The following is an 18,461-nucleotide window of genomic DNA, read 5'->3' as shown; positions in this document are numbered from 1 at the left end:
TGGAGAGAGGGCGGGAGAGGGGAGAGAGGGCGGGAGAGGAGAAAGTTTGGCATTGCCATTGGGACGGACTGAGATTTGGTCACCTCTCCCCACCTCCCCCGATACTGGTGACCCCGATACTTCCAATACACACACGCACACACTCCTGGCCCGGTTCGCTCACTCGCGCGACTCGATCGCGTCATGAAAAGGTTTCCCTTTCTTTCCCTTCCTTTGAAACGACGAAGCATATCTCCACCCGAGGTCCATGTTCAAACCGCTAACTGCCAACCGCTAACTGCCAACCCCACCTGTCCCCACCAAGCTCAACGCCCGAGTGGTTGGCACTCCCAGAGCCGCCATTGCCTCACTGCACACAAACTCCCGTAGAGACGAACGAAGCACGGCACGTCCGTCAGCACGACGGCTGTACGGCGTCTTGCCGGCTCCTTTAAGCTGTAGCTCCCAGCGCTGGCCGTCGACCGGGTTGACTACCTGATGGCGGGACCCCCCGGGGGGAGTTAGAGGGGGTTTCCGTGCGGTGTTTGTGTGGGTTTTGGTTTCGGGGGGGACATACACACGCACGTGGCACACACTCACATCCCAATCTCTCCCGGCACCCGCCATTGGAGAATGTTCTAGGGTTTGGCCTTTCCGTTAGGTCGGGTGTCTGCCCGACACAATGTAAACCACACTGGCACTCCTTCCCCCCCCCCCAACCCTATACACACACGATGCACACACGCACACTAAGGTTTACACATACACACATACAGACACGCAGCACATGCACATACATACATACATACATACACACGCAAACACACCTCCCCCAGCGTGATCGCCCGGCCGTCCCCCAGCTGTCCCGCCCACTGCCCGAACTGGTGACCGCCGTACACCGCCGCGTACGGCAGCGACCCGGGCAGTGGCGCCGCCCCCGACATCACCAGGGGGAACTCGGCCCTCTCGCAGTCAGTGGGATCCAAACCCACGAGGCGGGCCACCTACGGAGGATGTTACGGCGGGTGCTTTTCGGGTTTTAGGACTATTTCTTCGGATTTTAGGTTTTTCTCATGCATTTCAAGGATCTTTAAGGATCTTTAAGACCCGAATTCGGGTTTCGGGTATTGGTGGGCTTTCAATAGCTCTTCGCAACGTCGCATTTGTTTCCCTCCCTCCTCCGCCTCCCCCCAGCAGTCCCCCAAACCTCCCTCTCTTCGCCTTCTGACCTGCCGGGAGTACGTCACGGTGTACGGCACCCCGGAGGGGGGAGTCGGGCTTACGAAGGAGAACAGAGCGCCCTCGACCTTTCGGGAGGGGTACGGCAGAGGAAGGGGAGTTCGTTAGTTAGCCGGGACGCCAGGTAGGTGGTTAGTTGGTTGGTTATTCTACGCGGGTATAGGGCGCCGAGGGGAGGGTCCATGCCAACGATAACCTCTTTTATCGTACGGCACAACCTCTTTTTGCCGTAAAAATATTAAAGATACTTCTCATTTTTAACCTCATCACTCGCCCCTCAAGCGAATCCCCTCTGTATTATTAATGTAAACATCTACCTCTACCTCCAGCTTACTTTTTTTCATTACCTATACCAACTATTTTTCCTCGGGAAATTCAGAGCTGATGTCCTTTACCAATCATTACCGAGTTGTTTTTTGCAATCTTTTGCAAAAACAACTCGCTTGTTCCCCTCGCTCCTCCACCACCGGGATCGTCCTGAGAGGGCCCACGCCCTGAGGACCTCATCCTGCCACCAAATATGTACGGCATGTGACCGTACCTGTCGTACGACATTTCGGCTGTCAGGATCTGCAGGCAGTTCCTTCACGAAGGTGTGGTCCCAGGGCAGATTCTTATACGACGTGGAGGTGATGGAGGTTAAGGGGGAGGAACGGAGGGAGGGGGAAAGAGGGGGTGGGGAGGGGGGGAAAGCGGAGGAAGGGAAAGGCGGGAAATGAAGATGGGGGATTCGGGGTTTTGAATTTCGCATATTTTCTTTATCCTATAGCCGGTGGCGCTGTGGCTCCTGTGCGATATGATGCCCTCCTCCCCTTGCCAGGAGGGCCTTACCTCAAGACGCACTCCAGGGTGCCCGCTGGTCGGGGGGCTCAGGGGGGTGTTGACCGCGGGTCCAGCATCGTTGACCGTCGTGGCCGTGGAGCGCAAAGATGGAAATGATGTGAGCCCGCGGCGGGGACTCAAGCTTGGGGAAAATGTACTGGATGTACTGAATTTGCCGGTCCTGGTTCTGTTTCTAGAGATTCTTACAATGCTAACCTCGCTGGAGGCGGTAATGGGCCATGGCAGGTTATGAGGTAGCGCCCAGGGCATGGATGTTGCGGTGAACATCGACCGCCGTGCTAGCGCGCTTGTGCACGCTGCCACAGCGGGCAACATGATTTGGGACTTCTTGATATGCCTGAACTTAGGAGACCGTGATGAGGTTTGGGACTCGAACGTTAGCGTTGTCATCCGGTCCTTCCGCTCACCAAACTGCAACATGTATCGCACATAAAATTTTTATGTTTTTCCACGCTTTAAATCTAAACAACAGCAGTCAAGGAAATAGAAGGACTGTCATAAGAGCTGTCCTGCGCTTCTTGCCTTTGCTTGGTTCCCATCGCGCGATGAGTCACGCAGTTTCATAATCGCAACATAGTGCAAAGCTTCATCATAAATACAATAAGAAGTATTTCCGGTGCGGAACCAAGCCACATTGACGCTTGCAGCTTGAGGACTATTCAGCCCATACCATCCAGCGAGCCCCACGCTACCTCACCCATGATCCCAGCGCGGGTGCTGCGCTGCCACGGATATTATAAGCGACATATTCAGGTGATGCGGCTGTCGTGCGTGGATTCCTCGGTCGCTGCTGCTGCTGTCGCAGCTGACGCAGCTTGGAACTCACGCAGTTACGCGCAGCAACAGCGTACAGCAGCGCAATTATTCCAGTATCTTCATCCTACTTTCCTGGGGGATGGGGGGATGGGGGAATTTTAGTGGGGGAAAGCATTAGACAACGGAACGAGGGTGGCAGGGAAGCAAAGCCTGACCTTCATACACCTCTGCACGCTCCTCAGTCCTATACACTCCGATACATCGCACTGTTTGGTGACCCCGCAGGCGACGGCAGTAGCACCAGCACCAGCACCATCGGTAGCAGTAGCACTGACAACAGCAACAAGGATAGCAGTGACCACCCATTGTGGGCGGGTGGCAACAACCCAGCGCTTCGCATCTCGGGGCTACGCGCGCGGAAGCAGCAGTAGCCGGTATAGCACCAGCACCGGCGGGGGCTGTAGCGGCCGGGGCGGTTGTAGCGGCGGCGTCTCTCTAATCGCCCAGCGCCGCCGCCACGCCGACGCCATCACCATCTCGACTGTTCCGCGCGCTATGTCCATCCCCTCCTCCTCCTCCTCCTCCGCCGCCGCCGCCGCTGCCGCCTTAACAACGGTGGCAACAGCAGTCACCACCACTGCTGCTCCCGCCACCGCCACCACTACCGCTGCTACTGACAGCGCGTCTCTATGGGACGAGATCGTGACGGTGTACGACAAGGCTCAGGCCAGCGGGGCCTGCAGCAAGACTGAAACCCAGGTACGTACCTACCTACATACGTACATACATACGTACATACGTACGGCAAGCGACATGCTGACCGCATATATGCGTACCTCCCGGTTCTTCACACTGTCCACGTGGCCCCTCTTGTCGCGAGGGCAGCTAACATCCACCCCGCTAACCCGCAGCGCGTGTCGGCCTCCCGTGTGCGGATGGTTTTGGATCCCCCCGCGCGGCCCGAGCTAGTGGCTGTGAAGCCGCTCGACTCCTCCTGGACGTCCCCCGACACCCCTAAGGGGGGGGCCCCTCCCGTTACATGATGAGCGCGTTTAGCGGCCCGTGGGGACCGTGTGGTATCCCGTGTCCCCTCATTTCGGAAGGGGGGGTTTCCTCTCTCTCTGTGTGTGTGTGTAGTATCCTCCTGGGTATCACGGGATCTGACATCCGCCGATCGGTTCTTTTTTGAAAAAGACGTGGTACAACAGTGTGTGTGCTTGTGTGTGTGCTTGTGTGTGTGCTTGTGTGGTGATGGTGACGCAGGTGGAGGTGCTCCGGGAGACCTCCCTGGACGTCAGCTTCCTGGTGCGAGTGGCCGCTGCGCTCAAGGTGAAGCCGCAGGGGCCGACACCAGCCGGACAACCCCCGCAACCCCCGCCGCAGGTGGCAGGTGTGGGGGGCCCCGGGGGCGGCTGGGTGGGGCCCGGGGTGGGTGGGTGAGTAGGTGTGCTAAGAATGCTCGTTTATGGAGGCTCTAGGCTCTGGGCCCTATGCGCTCTGGGCCCTATGCGCCCTAGGCCAGGCGCGGCCACATGAGAAGGAAGGAGCAGGGGGAAAGGGGGAGCGGGGGGAAATCAACACGGCCCCGCGGCTTGGCTGAACGCGCGGCTTGAACCTGGTCGGTCTCAACTCGGCATGTACCCTACCAGTATGTAATGTAGTAACCAATGGCCAATAATATATGCAAATTGCACATGTACGGCAGGTACGGCGGCGGCGCCGCCACCGTCAATGCCGCAGCAGCCAGCCTGGCGGAACCCCTTCCTGCCGCCGGAACCGGAGCTCTTCGTACGGCACCTGGGTCCGGAGCACAGCCTCGTACTGAACAAGTTCAATGTCGTACACCACCACGTGCTTGTGATCACACGCGAGTTCCGGAGCCAGGCGGAGCCATTGTACGGCAGTGACTTGGCGGCAACGCTGGATGTCGTACGGGTGTGTATACGGGTATATACATAACATTGTGCGATCGAAATATGTTCGCGTGTGTATTTTTCAACTTTAGTGTTTTGCGTTCTCGAGGGGCCCTTGAGGGGCCCTGAGGTAATACGACCATCTGAAGGCTGCCCGAAATGAACACATATCGCACGAAGCGCGAGGAGGAATTTAAAAGAATTATTATATCCTATTACACAGATATTATGCCGGACTATCCCCATTTTGTGATCGAGATGTAATGAGTTGGATCACCCCTGTTGGGTGGATGGATCGACCGATTGAGGGGAACAGGGGGGGCGGCCATGTGACGTCTTCCTGTGGACTTCTTTGATAATGTGCTTTCCCGCCGTACATTCCCGCCGTACACGAGCAGTACGACTGCGATCCCACCAACCAACGTATTCCAGCTCCCCTCTCGCGCACGGCCTCCCTCCGCCTTGTCGGCCAGCCAGCCAGCCGGCGATGTTGCAATGATCGTCGGTGCATATGTCCTTCATGGCAACTGCCAACTAACCGCCCCAACCACCCCAACTAACAGGCGATGCCGGCGGGCGGCGTGGCCTTTTACAATTGCGGCCCTAACTCTGGTCGCAGTCAGCCTCACAAGCACATGCAGGTGTGGGCGCGGATTGGGGCGGGGTTGGGTGTGTGTGTATGTGTGTATGTGTGTGTGTGTATGGATGGGGGCTGTGTGTGTGTGCGTGTGTGTGTGAGAGAGAGAGAGAGGTCTGTCGCGGAGGCTTTACGGCGGCTGGCGCACCGGGCGAGGGTCAACCCGGTGTGTTTCGTGTATCGTAGTGAAGGGGCCAAATACGAACATTCGGACGCCGTTCGGGTACTGGCATGGAAAACGGGTTGGTTTTCACTGCTGTCATGTATAGCTGTGTTCCTGTCTGTCTGTACGTATGTATGTATGTGCTTATGCCCATTAAACGGCGGTACGAACTCTAGCACGAGTGCGGGGCCACCGCATACAAGTTCTGCAAAGAGCCGCTGGAAGAGCTTTTTTCCATTGTTGTACGGATGTACGGTATTGGCAGGTTGTTCCGCTGCCGTTCGCGGACGGTCAGCCGCCGGTGCCCCCCGTACACCCCGTGGTGCTGGCGGAGGCGGCGGAGGCGGCGCCGCTACAGCCGCTGGAGCTCCGACGTTTGCCGTACAGGTGTTACGTCGCTCTATTGCCGGACAGGTATATGTCGATATATTTAGGGTACCAGTGTGCAGTTCCTGTTGCTGCTTTACCCCCCGGTATTTATGTATGTATGTATGTACGTGCGAGGAGGGGGGGACCGAGGGAAAGGACGCCGCGATTTGACCACTCACTTCCCGGGTCATTACTGGTCCTAGGTCACTTCTTACAACTTCCCTCTGCAACTTCCCTCTGCAGCATCCTATATACCTACACATATATTATAATACATAATTCATATGTAGATGGAAGTTGCAGAGGGAAGTTGTAGGAAGTCTCTGGTATCAGCATCCCACGCCTGCGGTTCGTCGTACCCCCCCCTACCCCATTATTGGTCTTGTCTTATGTTGGAGTATCTGTCTACTGTTTTTTTCTGTTCGTCACTCGTTTGTGGTTCGTCTTATCCCCCTCCCCCCCCCAACCCTACCCCCGCCACCGCCCCCAACAGGCCAACCCCGCAGCAGCTGGAGGTGGCCTTCCACACGTTGCTACAGACCTGCTTTCCGGGCTACAACTACGAGCCATCGCCGCTACTGCAGGAGGGCAGCACCCCGCGCGACGCGGCCACAGCCGTCGCCGTCGCGGCTGGATCCGTGTCGTACAATGTACTGCTGACGTCATCTTGGATGATGCTGGTGCCGCGCGGCAGGGAACGCTGCGGCCCGCTGGCGCTCAACAGCCTGGCGTTCGCGGGTACGATGCTCGTACGGTCGGAGGACGATCTGGAATTTGTACGGCAGATGGGTCCATTGGAAATATTACGTCGCATCGGGGAGCCGTGGTGAAGCCTTGGTGTTCCCCCCCGGACCCCTCTTCGTCTGGGGCCCCTTGAAGGATCACAATTTGAGTTATGTGAGCCGCGTTTGCGTACGTGTGTGTATATGGGTGTGTGTATGTGTGTGAGGGGGGGGATGACAGGGGGTTGTATCTTCGCCCGTGGCAGCTACCCTGCGAAACCCTGCCTTCCCCGGTATTTCGGGGCACCGTCATCCAGCCGCACCCTAGTCAACTTCTCAGTGGACTCTGTGTGTATGTGTGTCCTGTTGTGTGTTTTGTTGTGTTTACGTGTCTGTTTACGTGTTGGGTATCTGAGTGGGACTAAGGAAAGGGCGGAGCGAAAGCCCCAACGGCGGCTGAATGCCAGAGGAAGGGGAATGGTTACTGGGAGAAGGGGCCTTATGCATGCCAAGGGGTCAGAACGTCAGAACGATTTGCACGGAACGTCGCAACGGATTTCTAAGAGGGGAAAAGCGCCGTACAAGTCGCACCCGCGCCCGCGCGCGAAAGAGGGTTTTTGTATGTTTTTTGGGGGGGAGGAGGTAACGAGCTTACAGGAGTGTAGGAGGGTGGAAGGCAGAGAGGTGTGGATTGGCAAGGCCATGTCCGTGTAGATGAGGCAGACTTCCTGGCATCAGGGGGCCTGGGCTCGCGCAGAGGGCTTTTACTGCTGGCGGAAAATTGGAGGACATGGCGACCAGGTTCCGAAGGGTCTGAAAAGAACGCGACTATTTCAACGCCTTGGGTTTATCTTCGGTGTGGCAAGTATGTGAGTGAAGACTTGTATGGAAATTGGCGAGACCACGGGATCCTGAACACCGTGCAGGATGTTATTTCGGCTTGGCTTGGCTTGGTTGAAGGGAACCGATGGAAAACCAGTAGATTCAGGACGTGCTGTCCTCAAGGATCTTTGCATAGCATGGGACGGCAGAGGTTGATGCTGTGCACGGCTGCATTTCGTAGTTTGGAGCTTGAAACTTAGGATGCTTTGGAAATCCGTTGTTGTTGTTGCCCCAACCGAAGAAGCAGTTGGGGCAAGTGCGCAAGGCGCAACGCATACGCTGCAGTGTCACTTTTATAGATACGCACGCTACAACTTGGGATCCTCCGATGTAGTCGTTTGAAAAATTGTCGTTTGCTTTGGAAAAGCCATTTTTCAGGCGCGTAAAGTAAGATAGCTGTCTTGGTATTTCCTAGAATACCTGGAAAGTAATATGGAACCTACGCAAGTAAATGCTGCTGGTCCCTCAACAACAGGGCCTTCAATTATGCCAAATGATCCTCGGTTAGCACGTTGCGGCTTCGCAAAGCTGCAGGGCGAGGGTATTGAGTTCTTCATCCGTAAATATGAGATTACTATGGGCCGCACAAGCAAAAACAGCACTTTAGACCTCATCCTGGGTGATAGTACCACGATCAGCCGGCAGCACGCCACCATCCGCTACAACTTTGACGCCAAATGCTTTGAGCTGGCCGTCCTTGGGAAGAACGGCGTGACGGTAGAGAGCACTAGCAACGGCACCACTCACCTGTATACGCCGGAATCGCCGCCCACGCCGCTGCGGTCCCGGGACCTGCTCATCATGGGCGAGAAGCGCTTTTACTTCCTTCTCCCTCGAGCCATGGGTGGGCAGTCACGTAAGCGCCCCCGGACGGAGCCCTCGCCCGCTCCCGGCCCCCTGGGAGCGCATCCCAGGTCGGCTCCAGCTGCTCCCCCGGTGCAGCTCCACCATCCTGCTCAGCCGCCTTCAGCCGCCGGGGCCACCCCTGGAGCCCCCACCCAACAGCCCCCACAGGCAGCTGCAGCACCCATAGAGATTCCTGCAGCGGCTCCCGTACCGGCTCTAGGCTCTTCCGGAGGGCCGACGACAGCGTCTGGCCCCGCGCACCTCCCCTCCCACCAGCCCCAAGACTCCCCGCAACCCCAAGCGTCCCCACATGCGCAAGAGCCTCCTCCCCTCTACGTTCACGCGCAAGAGCAAGGCGCCGCCGTCGCGGATCCAGGCGGCCTTGCCGTACACCAGCACCCGCAGTACCAAGCAGCGCACCGCGATGAAGAAGATGCGCTTATCAATAGCGGCCTGCCGTATGACAACGGGTCGTCGTACGGGTACGGCGATGCAAACAGCACCTTCCCCAGGGGCTTCTAATCGCCATGGCGCCACGAGCGCAGCTGAGTGCAGCGGACAGTGCATTTGTACGGCTGCTGCTGCTTGGTGCCCAATCCCCGGGGTGGGGTAGGGTAGGGCTCCCCCTGGTGAGCGTCAGCTGCTCGGGGCTGTGCGCGACTGGTGGGGCTATTGCTGCTTCTACATCTGAAGAGCGGGGAGGGCAGGACGTTGGAGGAGCCTTTCCACGAATGATAGACTGGGTGGTATCGGATCCTCGTCGTTATGTGTGTGTGTGTTACAGAGTGGATGGCTTCTGGGCCATGCATACATGGTTCTGGCACCGGAGACCGGACTGGGAGTGTCCTGTGGTAAATGGGTGTGCAGAAGAGGGGGGAAGAGGTAAAGGAATGATGCGAACAGCTCTTGATGCAAACACCACGTCGGGCTTTGATCTGGGAAGCACCGGACGTGTGTGTATGTATGTGTGTATAGAGATCCTGAGCGAGATATGAGAGTTATGGAGTACACTCGAGACAAGGCACGGGAGGGCCATGTCAAGGGGAATGTTCCGGCCTGGTAAGCGCCTTGAGAACTGTTTGAACCACTCCTGAAGAAGCTTTCCAACTTCCGGTGAGGAGGACTCTTTGCAGGGACTGGATGGTTCTCAAGGGCAGGCGAACTGTTTCATATAGGGGCGATGTTCCAGATCCTCCACGTGTTCCCTCATTCATGGTTTCGGAGCCGCCTCGTCAGGGCAGCCTCTGTATCTCTGTATGTCAGCTTGGTTTTGGTGCACGGGAAAAAGCAAAGTAGGATGGGACAGGAGTGCAGGACATGAAGGGGCGAACGGCCGATATGTGTTCTTGGGCGGCGTGGTGCGATGTTAACGCGATATGTTATGTGGCGCGATATGTTATGCGGATGTGGGTTTGCACCACACCTGCCGCGATCCGGCCCGTGTACCCGTCAGGTCGGAGCGGGTCGGCGTGAGGTGGGTCACAAACCTGTCGCCATCAGGTGTTGCTGCACCTGCCGCCTCTTGCTCCCTCTTTCTCCCTCGCCCGGCCTGGGGTGGGGCGGATGGGTGCAGGGTGGTATATCCGCGGCCCTGCCGCTGTGTATCACTTGCTCCCATGCAGACAGACGTTGCAGGAAGGGTAATACGAACCAGTGGCTGTTTTGCTGGAGGGGGAACCTCCTGCCTTCTTGCCGCCATATTTATGAAATATCGCCGTCTTTGTACTACGCCTATTCCTTATTCGTCTCCGTCTCCCCTATTTTGTGGACAGATGATGGGTGCTGGCATGGAGGATGTGGATGTTTTATCCTTCGGATGACGTATGTAGGTGTGTATGTATGTCGTACCCACGGGTTAAGCGCCGAGGACAGCTACCAGAATATGCAGTTATATTACGCACCAGTTTCATTCCGCTGTGGTAAAGGAATCGCCAGCTTCTTACCACCTTCCTTCTGCTTCTCTTTATGCTCCATTATGGCTGCCAGCAAGAAAGAAAATCAGTAGTAAAAACACTTGGATAGGCGTTAAGCGTTTTAAAAGACGAGCAGGATTTTCTAGCTAGAATGCGCAGTCGTTATACACCGAAGCTTCATACTCGGGCAGTAGTGAGCGCAGTTGATCAAGCCCACGCAAGACTGAGGATGGCGGACCTACAGTAAGTCCCTGCCGCTTTACCCACATGCCCTGCAGCGACTGTGGAGTACATAATAAATGAAATACCGCCATAACGGGGACCCCTGTCGCCCCCGCCTCCCCGGCCCTCAGCTGGGTGGAGCAGCAGAAACCCCTCAGGAGGGAAAGAGGAGGAAGACTCGATCACCCAAAACTACAATGCTACATTAAAGACATTTTACATTTTGGTCGAGGAGTTCCCGGCACGCAAGTTCAGGGCAGTCCACGAGGAATGTTCTGTAATGCGCAGTTTGCAAAGTAAGTAGCAAAAAAAAATTCTAGATCCTCAGTCTGCAAACCTATTATAAAAAGGGTTTTATCTCCGGCACAACCGTCCCATAACCACCACCACCACCACCACCGCTGTTACCACCCCAGCCGCCACAACCTAAGCTCCTAGACAAGGGAGGAATCCTCGCAGTGCGGGTCATCAAAAGCAAAAGGCAAAACACGTGCTCGCGTGTTAGGGCCCCGTGGCATACATACCAAGGAAAGATGAAAAATAGGTAAAAGGCGTATGCACCCCCCCCCTTTCCTACATATTATGCCCTAAGTGCGATTACAGTACGGCGGGGGCATCTGAATCGATTGCGACACCTGAGCATGGCCCGAGACTAAAAAAGTGATACGGAACAGCAGCGCCAAGCAACAGCAAACCCGAAGCAAAGACGGACTGTTCACGATATCGTCTACCTTGAGCGCCGCAACACGCGTCTCACAAAACACGGCCAGCCTGCTAGAGCTGCCTGCTAGGGCTATAGCCGGCAGCTCTAGCAGCCTTTACGGAGAGACCGTGTATGCGCCTTGACCCTGCCCTTGCACGACAGTATCAACATTCACGGGGCTTCGGGTTCCGGCTTTCTCCTCTCCTTTTCCTTTATCGCTCCGAAACCACAGCCTAATCGTTGCTGCAATCAACGAGCCAATCAATGTGCAGCGGCGGCGGCGGCGGCGGCATTCGATGCGCCTCTCTTTAGCACCCACTGCCCCATCGCCACCATTCATCTCGTCATCGCTTCATATCGTCCTCTTCTTCCTCCTCCTCCCCTCACCACCATTCTCTCCCCATCCTCCCGCCTCATGACAACATTAATATTTTATTATCTGCAGCATCTGAACGAAGCACACCATAGAGGTGGTCCTCTGCACGGTCGGGTCTCGTCACACCGTGCAGGTGACCCCCCTCCTCCCACCCTGAGGGGGACACCGCACTGCCCTCGTCGGCGGTGACTTGAGTTGCCTCCCGCCGGAGGCCCCGCGTCCCCCCCCCCTCCGGTGTGTGCGGTGAGCAGCACACAGGAACACCCGGGACGGTGTGTGAGTTGAAACGCCCTGAGGCCGCGCCGCCCCCGGGAATCCCAACCCCACCACCCAAAACAAAGTGCCCCAGCCGCAAAAGCTGGCGACATGTTCTCGCCCCCATATGCATATCCACCACCACCACCACATCTGCATTTCCGCCATCTCGCGGAAGTCGCCGCCCAGAGCTAAAACGCGACGGCTTCGGCTTCATCAGCACACATCCACACAGCTAGACATGGGTTCGACAGGACGCTCCCCGCCCCACATCCCGCGCAGAGGTGTCGTGTCATGTGCCGCGCGGTGCAGTCCTTTGTCCTTCCTCTGGCGCGCAGGTCGGTCGCGTAAAATCAGGTGGGCGGTTCGGTGGGAAGCCTTTTCCGCTGGACCCGCCCTCCCACTGTTCAAAACAAGCGAAAAAAACCCTTTAGTTGCCCATCGCAGACAGACTCCAAACCCCCAAAGCCGCCGCCACTCACCTCAAGCCCCCGCCTCTGCACTTAACATGGCAGGTGATAGACGCCCCGCGTGGGATTCCGGCTACAGACTTGCACTCGCAACAACAAGGAGCTGGCTTTGTGGACCACATCGCTATGTAGGGAAAGAAAACACAAAGGCATCAAAAAGCACGTTGTCTTCACGGAGCCAAACCGCATGTGTGTGAGTGAGCATGAGAAACAGAACAACAGATCGCAAAATCCTGCCGTCCTATTCCCCACCCGTGCTTTTTGTCTTTCTTTTACACCCTGCCATCCACGACCTGAGCATGCCTCTCTTTTTTTGCGACATGTAGAGCATCTGCCAAGCCCGCATTGACATGCAGGTTTGCACAGAACGGCGCGCCCTCCACCACGCCGCGTCTCTGGAAATGAAGACCACAAACTGGATCTGGGCGCTCTCTCTTGGCCAGCTTCCCCAAACGCCCGCTTGAGTTCTTAGCGCCAAGTTCTTGCCCTCAAGTCCGACTCCTACCCAAAAACCTTTCTTTCCGCCTCGGCCATTCCAATTTCCCCACTTCACTTCACAACCTGCAAAACTAGATCCGAAACCTGAATTCCAAATGGAACCCGAAACTCACGCGCGCGTTCTCCCCCCCCGCACCTGGAGAACCTCGACTAGTCACCGCCCTAATTCAACACGCACAATTGGAACGGGACTTTCACCGCACCCGGGCAAACTCGCCGGGTTGTGGCCCCCCCCTCCAACTGCTGTAAGGGAGGTGGGGGGGGAAGGAACAAGACTCGCGCTCATCCGCCCTCATCAGCCGCCTGGAGGACATCATAATACTGCAGCAGCAGCAGCAGCAGGTGATGCTACGGCACCTGCTCTGTACCCATTGCGTCGTTCCGCGATCCGTACGGCTACACGAGGTAACAGCAAGATGGACGAAAAGGAAGGAAAAGGAGAAAAGAAAAAACAGAAAAAGAAACATAGGCCAGGCGCCGACAATGCCGCCAAAGTAGTGAAAAGACAGACGGACAAACGAACAGAAGCATAACAATACATTACCGAGGACGCGGCGGACGACGAGAACCCAACAGTGACGGGAATATGAAGAAGAAAAAGCAGTTATGATGCATGCATGCGGGGGAGCTCTCCTCTCCCACCATCCCGAAGCGTACATGCTACAGCCTGCGCGCGGGTCCCCATCCTCAATCGGCCGCTCGTTTAAAAGACCCCCCCTCCCCCTCTCCCTCCCACCTTCAACAAATCACCCACACCAGCAAATGTCGGTGGACCCCCCCGGGGTAATCTCACCACCACAAGCAAGAACCGAGCCCATGGAAGGCGGTGGCGGAGAGGAGGCGGAGCAGACCAACATAAGGCTGCAGCAGCAGCAACAACAGCAGCAAAGCTGCTGCTGCTCGTTGATGAGCGACAAAGCGCTCCGCGCGACCTGGCTCGTCCCGAACCATGCGACGAAGCCTTATCCGAGATATCCACATCAACAGCTTCCGTCCGGCGGTGACCTACTACCAACCTGTTGGCAAACCGACTCAAGCGGTACGGCAAATGACGTGGCACAAATACACAAATACGTGGTACCCCCACGGCGCCCCTCACAGCCCACACGTCAGCGCTCGATACATGTCGATCATAGAGCATCACCATGGCCATCGCCTCTATCTCAATGCCATCATCACCACCAAAGTCATCACTACCATTTCGCTATTTTGATACTTCTATTATTACAACGTTAATATTACTGCTGCTATTACTGGAAACCCTAACTTGTTGTTGGTGCTAACAGCTGAAACCCAGAAGAAAGAAACACAAGAGAAATCATGTCAAAAAGATCAATTCGATCCGAGATCTAACGCATGCATCCGAACTTCCAGCGAAAACCAACAGCAACTTCAACATCAGCAACAATCAAACAGACCACGGGTTCCGTACAGCGACCGCTGAAGTGCAGGGTTGATCGGCGGGCGCGCAGCATCGCTCCCCGCGGCTGCCCTCCCCCAGCGGTCGGCTGCCAAGCCCTCTTCGACTGCTGGCTCACATCAGCTCTCATGACATCGAGCACCATTTGGAATATAATCCACGCACGATATCCCGAAATTCGAAGAAGAAGAAGACGAAGGAGAAGAAGAAGAGAAGTAGGAGAAGAAGAAAATAAAGGAGAAGAAGAAGGAAGGAGCCGACGACGGCCGGCCTTCACGACTTCCTTTTCATCCATACACCTAAACAGGCCGCTGTGCCATTGTGGGGTGATTTTTTTTGAAAATTCTCAAACTGTCTCTCTGGAGAGTTGAGAAAACGCATGTCTCCATCTAACGGAACCGCGTACGACTTCTTCAAGACTGTCGTACGAGCGAGGAGCTTACGGCCGTCCGTACACCGTAAAAGGCAGGTTCACCTGAAACAAACTACAACTACTGCTACTACATAGAAAGAAATGGAACCCTCATCATCATCATCATCATCATCATCATCATCGCTGAGGACGGAAACACAGAAGGAACGAATGGGAAGGACGGGGATGCCGGGTGCTGGGAGGTGTCCAGCCCTCATCTCAAGAGTACTGACCAAGAGACAAAACACATACAGACACACACACACGTAACATACGACGCAAGTTGGAGCACACAAGCCGATTAATGCCTAAGAAAAGATGTCACCATTCTGTCTGCACACACATACCGAAACAATACTTGAAAATTATATCTTACGAGTCACCCCCCCACACACACGCTATAAGTTTTGTTGTACAAAGGCTGCCGCTACTGCCTCTACTGCCACTACTGTATTCACTTTGGCGCCTATAGCCGCCGAGGACATATATCGCTTAGGATTCAGGCATCTGGACCTTGCTTCTCTCGCCTTCACCTGCAGCTCTGAAAAGAAGCTTCGACTATATTCGTCGCGCTCTCCCTCTCCCTCTCTCTCTCTTTCTCCCTCTTTTGCTAGTACACTAACGACTCAACAGCCCTGAAAAAAACGATCTCCCTTTTTTAACCCAAAGAACTCTTTTTTTACCTTCGCTCCTTCCATTTCCCTCTTCCTGCTGACCAACCCTTCGCGTGGAATAGCTCAACCTATACCTTCCCGTTCGACTTCTCCCTTTCGCCCTCTCTCTGTCGCTCCCTTGATTGCATAGTCGCCGCTTTCTTAGAGAGCATTATCACGCCCACACACAAACAGACATACACACAGACAGACACGCTCTCTCTGTCCCTCTCCCTCCCCTCTGAAATACGCCCACGCACAAAGCCAGGCAAGAGCACAAAAGCAATACACGCACATGCCTCTAGATTTTTTTGTTATAGCTTTGACAAACCCTGACAAACACCGCATCCTGGGCGACGACGTGCGACGAGGTTGGAGGTTGTTGGCAACCACCGGAATATCCAACAGCATCTCTCCTGTTGCCGCGTGTCTGTGTGCGAAGGCCGGACGACGACGACGACGACGACAAGGGCCTTACCAGGCTGTGTACTTACCAAGCCGAACTGCCCAGGCTGAACCCCCCTACACACGCACAGATCCAGATGAGCCAGACGACAACCAGATACCGTATGTATGTATTTATGTTAGCATGTGTGTGTTTCGAAAAACGTTTGCATGCTTGCGCCCCATCTAAACATGTGCTGCCAGACCTCGTCCCCGTTAACACAATACCTTCAGGATTAAACCAATCCGGCCATGTTCATCAGACCTTCCCATCTGCAGCGGGGATTACACACAACCAAGCAAAAACCCAAATCTCTATCTGCAAAAACCAAAACTTTACCAAACCTGACTCAACTCAAATCCAGACCGACCGACCGACCGACCAACAATGCAAAAAACACATCCAAAACAGACCGACGCGTACGCGCATTTGCGCGGGACACACAACGTCGATCCGCTTTCCTTCAGGTCCCCCAACTAAAAGAGAGAGAAAAAGTCAAGAATTTCATGACAAGAGGAAAAAAAGTACACCGTACGGCGTTGTATACGACAAGCCACGTGTGGACCGATGTAAGGAACGCGGTGTCCAAAGGACAGGAGCCAGAGCTCTCAGAGCTCTCAGCCACGGCGGCACTCTTTCGGAAAGCTCAGCTCTCCCTCCCCCTCGGAGGTTGAGAACCCCGGCAGGATCCCGGACCGCAATGGACCGCACGGCCTCTTTCCCCTCCCCCCGGGGGAACACGTCAAAGTCATGTCATGTCGCGCGGATGAGCAGCGGAGTAGGTGGGCGAGTGGGGTAATGATGCTGGCGAGTAGTGGAAAGTGCGACTGGGGGCGATGGAGGTGAAGGTGGCGGGGGGCGGGTGTATACATATCGTTTTGCGCTGGACTTTCCCCCTGGATGATGGTGACCGATATGGAGGTGAAAACCCGCCGGAACTGCCCCTCCAGGTCCGCAGCCGCCGCACCTCCTCCCCCCTTCTTTCCTTCCGTACACTACTCGGGTATCGGGAATGGAGCTACCGCCACGTCGGCGACGAGCTCCTTACCCGCGGACGTGGACGTGGACGGAAGCGATATGCGGATAGGCGGGGCTATGGACGTATACGATGTGGGTCGTTTTGTAATGGGCGGGATGGGGCGTGGTGTGGGGATAGCCGCCGTGGTAGCCTGCTGATGAGGTGAGACGTGCTGTAGGAACTGAACCGCTCCAGGCAGGGAGACCTGTCGAGCTGACGAGGTGGAGATTTGGAGGGTGAGGGCTGAGGGTCTGACCTGACCCGCTGACGGCGGGGGGCGCTCTGTTGGCTGGCTGGCCGGTTTCGGGGCCCGACCCGGAGGACCCGAAACGGTGGCGACAGGCGCCGCCGCCACCACCACACCCCTCCTGCCCTGCCAGCTCCTCCGAGCGCAGCACACCAGAACGGCCAGCCCCCGCTCATCCTATCCCTAAGCGCCAGGAGGCATACGTTGGGGCCTTCCGGAGCACCACCAACCGACCGAGGGTGGGGGGAAGGGCGTGCGGGGGTGTATCGTCCATCGCCCTCCAGCCGACCGCAGCTGCAAGGATGTCCCCAACCACACCCACGTTGCTTGTGCACGAGCCTCAAGTCCCTCAGGCCCTGAATCGCCCTAAGCGCAGGTCGGTTAGCTCCAGGCGCAGCGCGAGGTCGTTGGAGCCCACAGCCCTGGCAGCAAAGCTCCATTCTGTCATCCATTCACGGCCTCAAGAGCTCAAGAGCCGCCCAAGACCTCTGTGAGGAACCGCGCTTCTCTCCAATTTTCATCACCATCACCGTCTTGAGCTACCATCACCACTATCATCACCATCACCACCACGATCACAATTCACGTGCGTGCATGGCAAAGGCGACATTCCCTAATTGTTACCTTTCAATGGCCGTGATGGTGATGGTGGCGATGGTGTGGGGCGCAAGAGCAAATCAGCACGGCGCTCTGGAGCGCAGGTTCGCCGTTCGCGTCACTGGATTTCAGTTAAGATAGGCAGGGCCGCCGGAGCCTCTCCTTACCCCTGCGCGCCCGCCGGGCCTTGCAGGTGGCGGTACTGCGGCTGCTGCTGCTGCAGCGGCGGCAGCTGCTGCTGCTGTGGGTAAGGAACCCGCCCCGCCCCGTGCATCTGCCCCATACCCTGGAGAGCTGCCAGAAAGGACAGACAGCTCAAATCCTCTCCAAACACGCCGCCACCTCCGACACCGCCGGCGGCGGCGGCGGCAGCTCCCACAGCCGTGGCGTGCTGCTCCCACGGAGGACCCGGTGCCTGACCGACCAGCGGCGGCGACCGCGCCTCCACGCCGCTGCTGCACCGCAGCCGCTGGTGATACTCGCCCAGACGCTCCGGAAGCGCCGCCGGAACTACACCCCAGGACCCAAAGCCCTCCAGGTTCTTCAACGGAGGCGCCTGGATTTCGCACAGCCCTGTCGTGGCCCCGGTCCAGGCGCCGAGTGTAGCAGGGCCGTCACCGTCGCAGGAGATCCTAGCGCGGCCCGTCGCGGCGGCGGCGATGGCGGCAGCGGCGGCGCCGCTGCCGCCGGCGAAGCCGGCCCCGCTACCGCTACCGCTGCTACGGCACGCTGGCCTGCAGTAGCCGGGTGTTGTGGGGCCGCCACCAGAGTGCGTGCTACTGCCGTTGGCGTGCGCAGCCACAAAAAGCGCATCGGAGCCGGCGCTACGCTCCCGGGCCACGGGAGACACGCCGCAAGGGAATCGGAGGGCGGCGGCGGCGGC

General features: G+C 56.8%; 3 protein-coding genes across 3 annotated transcripts in view; 1 reads left to right on the top strand and 2 right to left on the bottom strand.

The window, feature by feature from the left end:
- VOLCADRAFT_62183 (uncharacterized protein) overlaps positions 1 to 1,969 on the bottom strand; it is a gene marked incomplete at both ends in the record, with an annotated part of 6,377 nt that extends 4,408 nt beyond the window's left edge. The window contains 4 exons of the mRNA XM_002952181.1: positions 286 to 474; positions 807 to 983; positions 1,209 to 1,286; positions 1,760 to 1,969. Of these exons, the coding sequence (XP_002952227.1) occupies positions 286 to 474; positions 807 to 983; positions 1,209 to 1,286; positions 1,760 to 1,969 (654 nt within the window). The remainder of the gene's footprint in view (positions 1 to 285; positions 475 to 806; positions 984 to 1,208; positions 1,287 to 1,759) is intronic.
- A 791-nt stretch (positions 1,970 to 2,760) lies between these two features.
- VOLCADRAFT_92922 (uncharacterized protein) lies at positions 2,761 to 12,169 on the top strand (the record flags this gene model as incomplete). Its single annotated transcript, XM_002952255.1, has 14 exons — positions 2,761 to 2,814; positions 4,081 to 4,146; positions 4,201 to 4,245; positions 4,558 to 4,752; positions 5,294 to 5,371; positions 5,865 to 5,944; positions 6,393 to 6,637; positions 7,979 to 8,417; positions 8,626 to 8,831; positions 9,327 to 9,408; positions 9,803 to 9,823; positions 10,629 to 10,780; positions 11,722 to 11,806; positions 12,157 to 12,169. 14 exons carry the CDS (start codon positions 2,761 to 2,763, stop codon positions 12,167 to 12,169), a joined length of 1,761 nt encoding a protein of 586 aa, XP_002952301.1.
- Positions 12,170 to 16,469: 4,300 nt separating this feature from the next.
- Positions 16,470 to 18,461, bottom strand: part of VOLCADRAFT_92921 (uncharacterized protein) — a gene marked incomplete at both ends in the record, with an annotated part of 11,187 nt that continues 9,195 nt past the window's right edge. The window contains 3 exons of the mRNA XM_002952180.1: positions 16,470 to 16,543; positions 16,765 to 16,947; positions 17,921 to 18,312. Of these exons, the coding sequence (XP_002952226.1) occupies positions 16,470 to 16,543; positions 16,765 to 16,947; positions 17,921 to 18,312 (649 nt within the window). The remainder of the gene's footprint in view (positions 16,544 to 16,764; positions 16,948 to 17,920; positions 18,313 to 18,461) is intronic.

This window comes from Volvox carteri (assembly GCF_000143455.1).
Source record: "Volvox carteri f. nagariensis unplaced genomic scaffold VOLCAscaffold_28, whole genome shotgun sequence".
Classification (NCBI taxonomy): Eukaryota; Viridiplantae; Chlorophyta; class Chlorophyceae; order Chlamydomonadales; family Volvocaceae; genus Volvox; species Volvox carteri.
The sequence above is the reverse complement of the archived record's forward strand: the minus strand, read 5'-3'. Positions and strand labels throughout refer to the sequence as shown.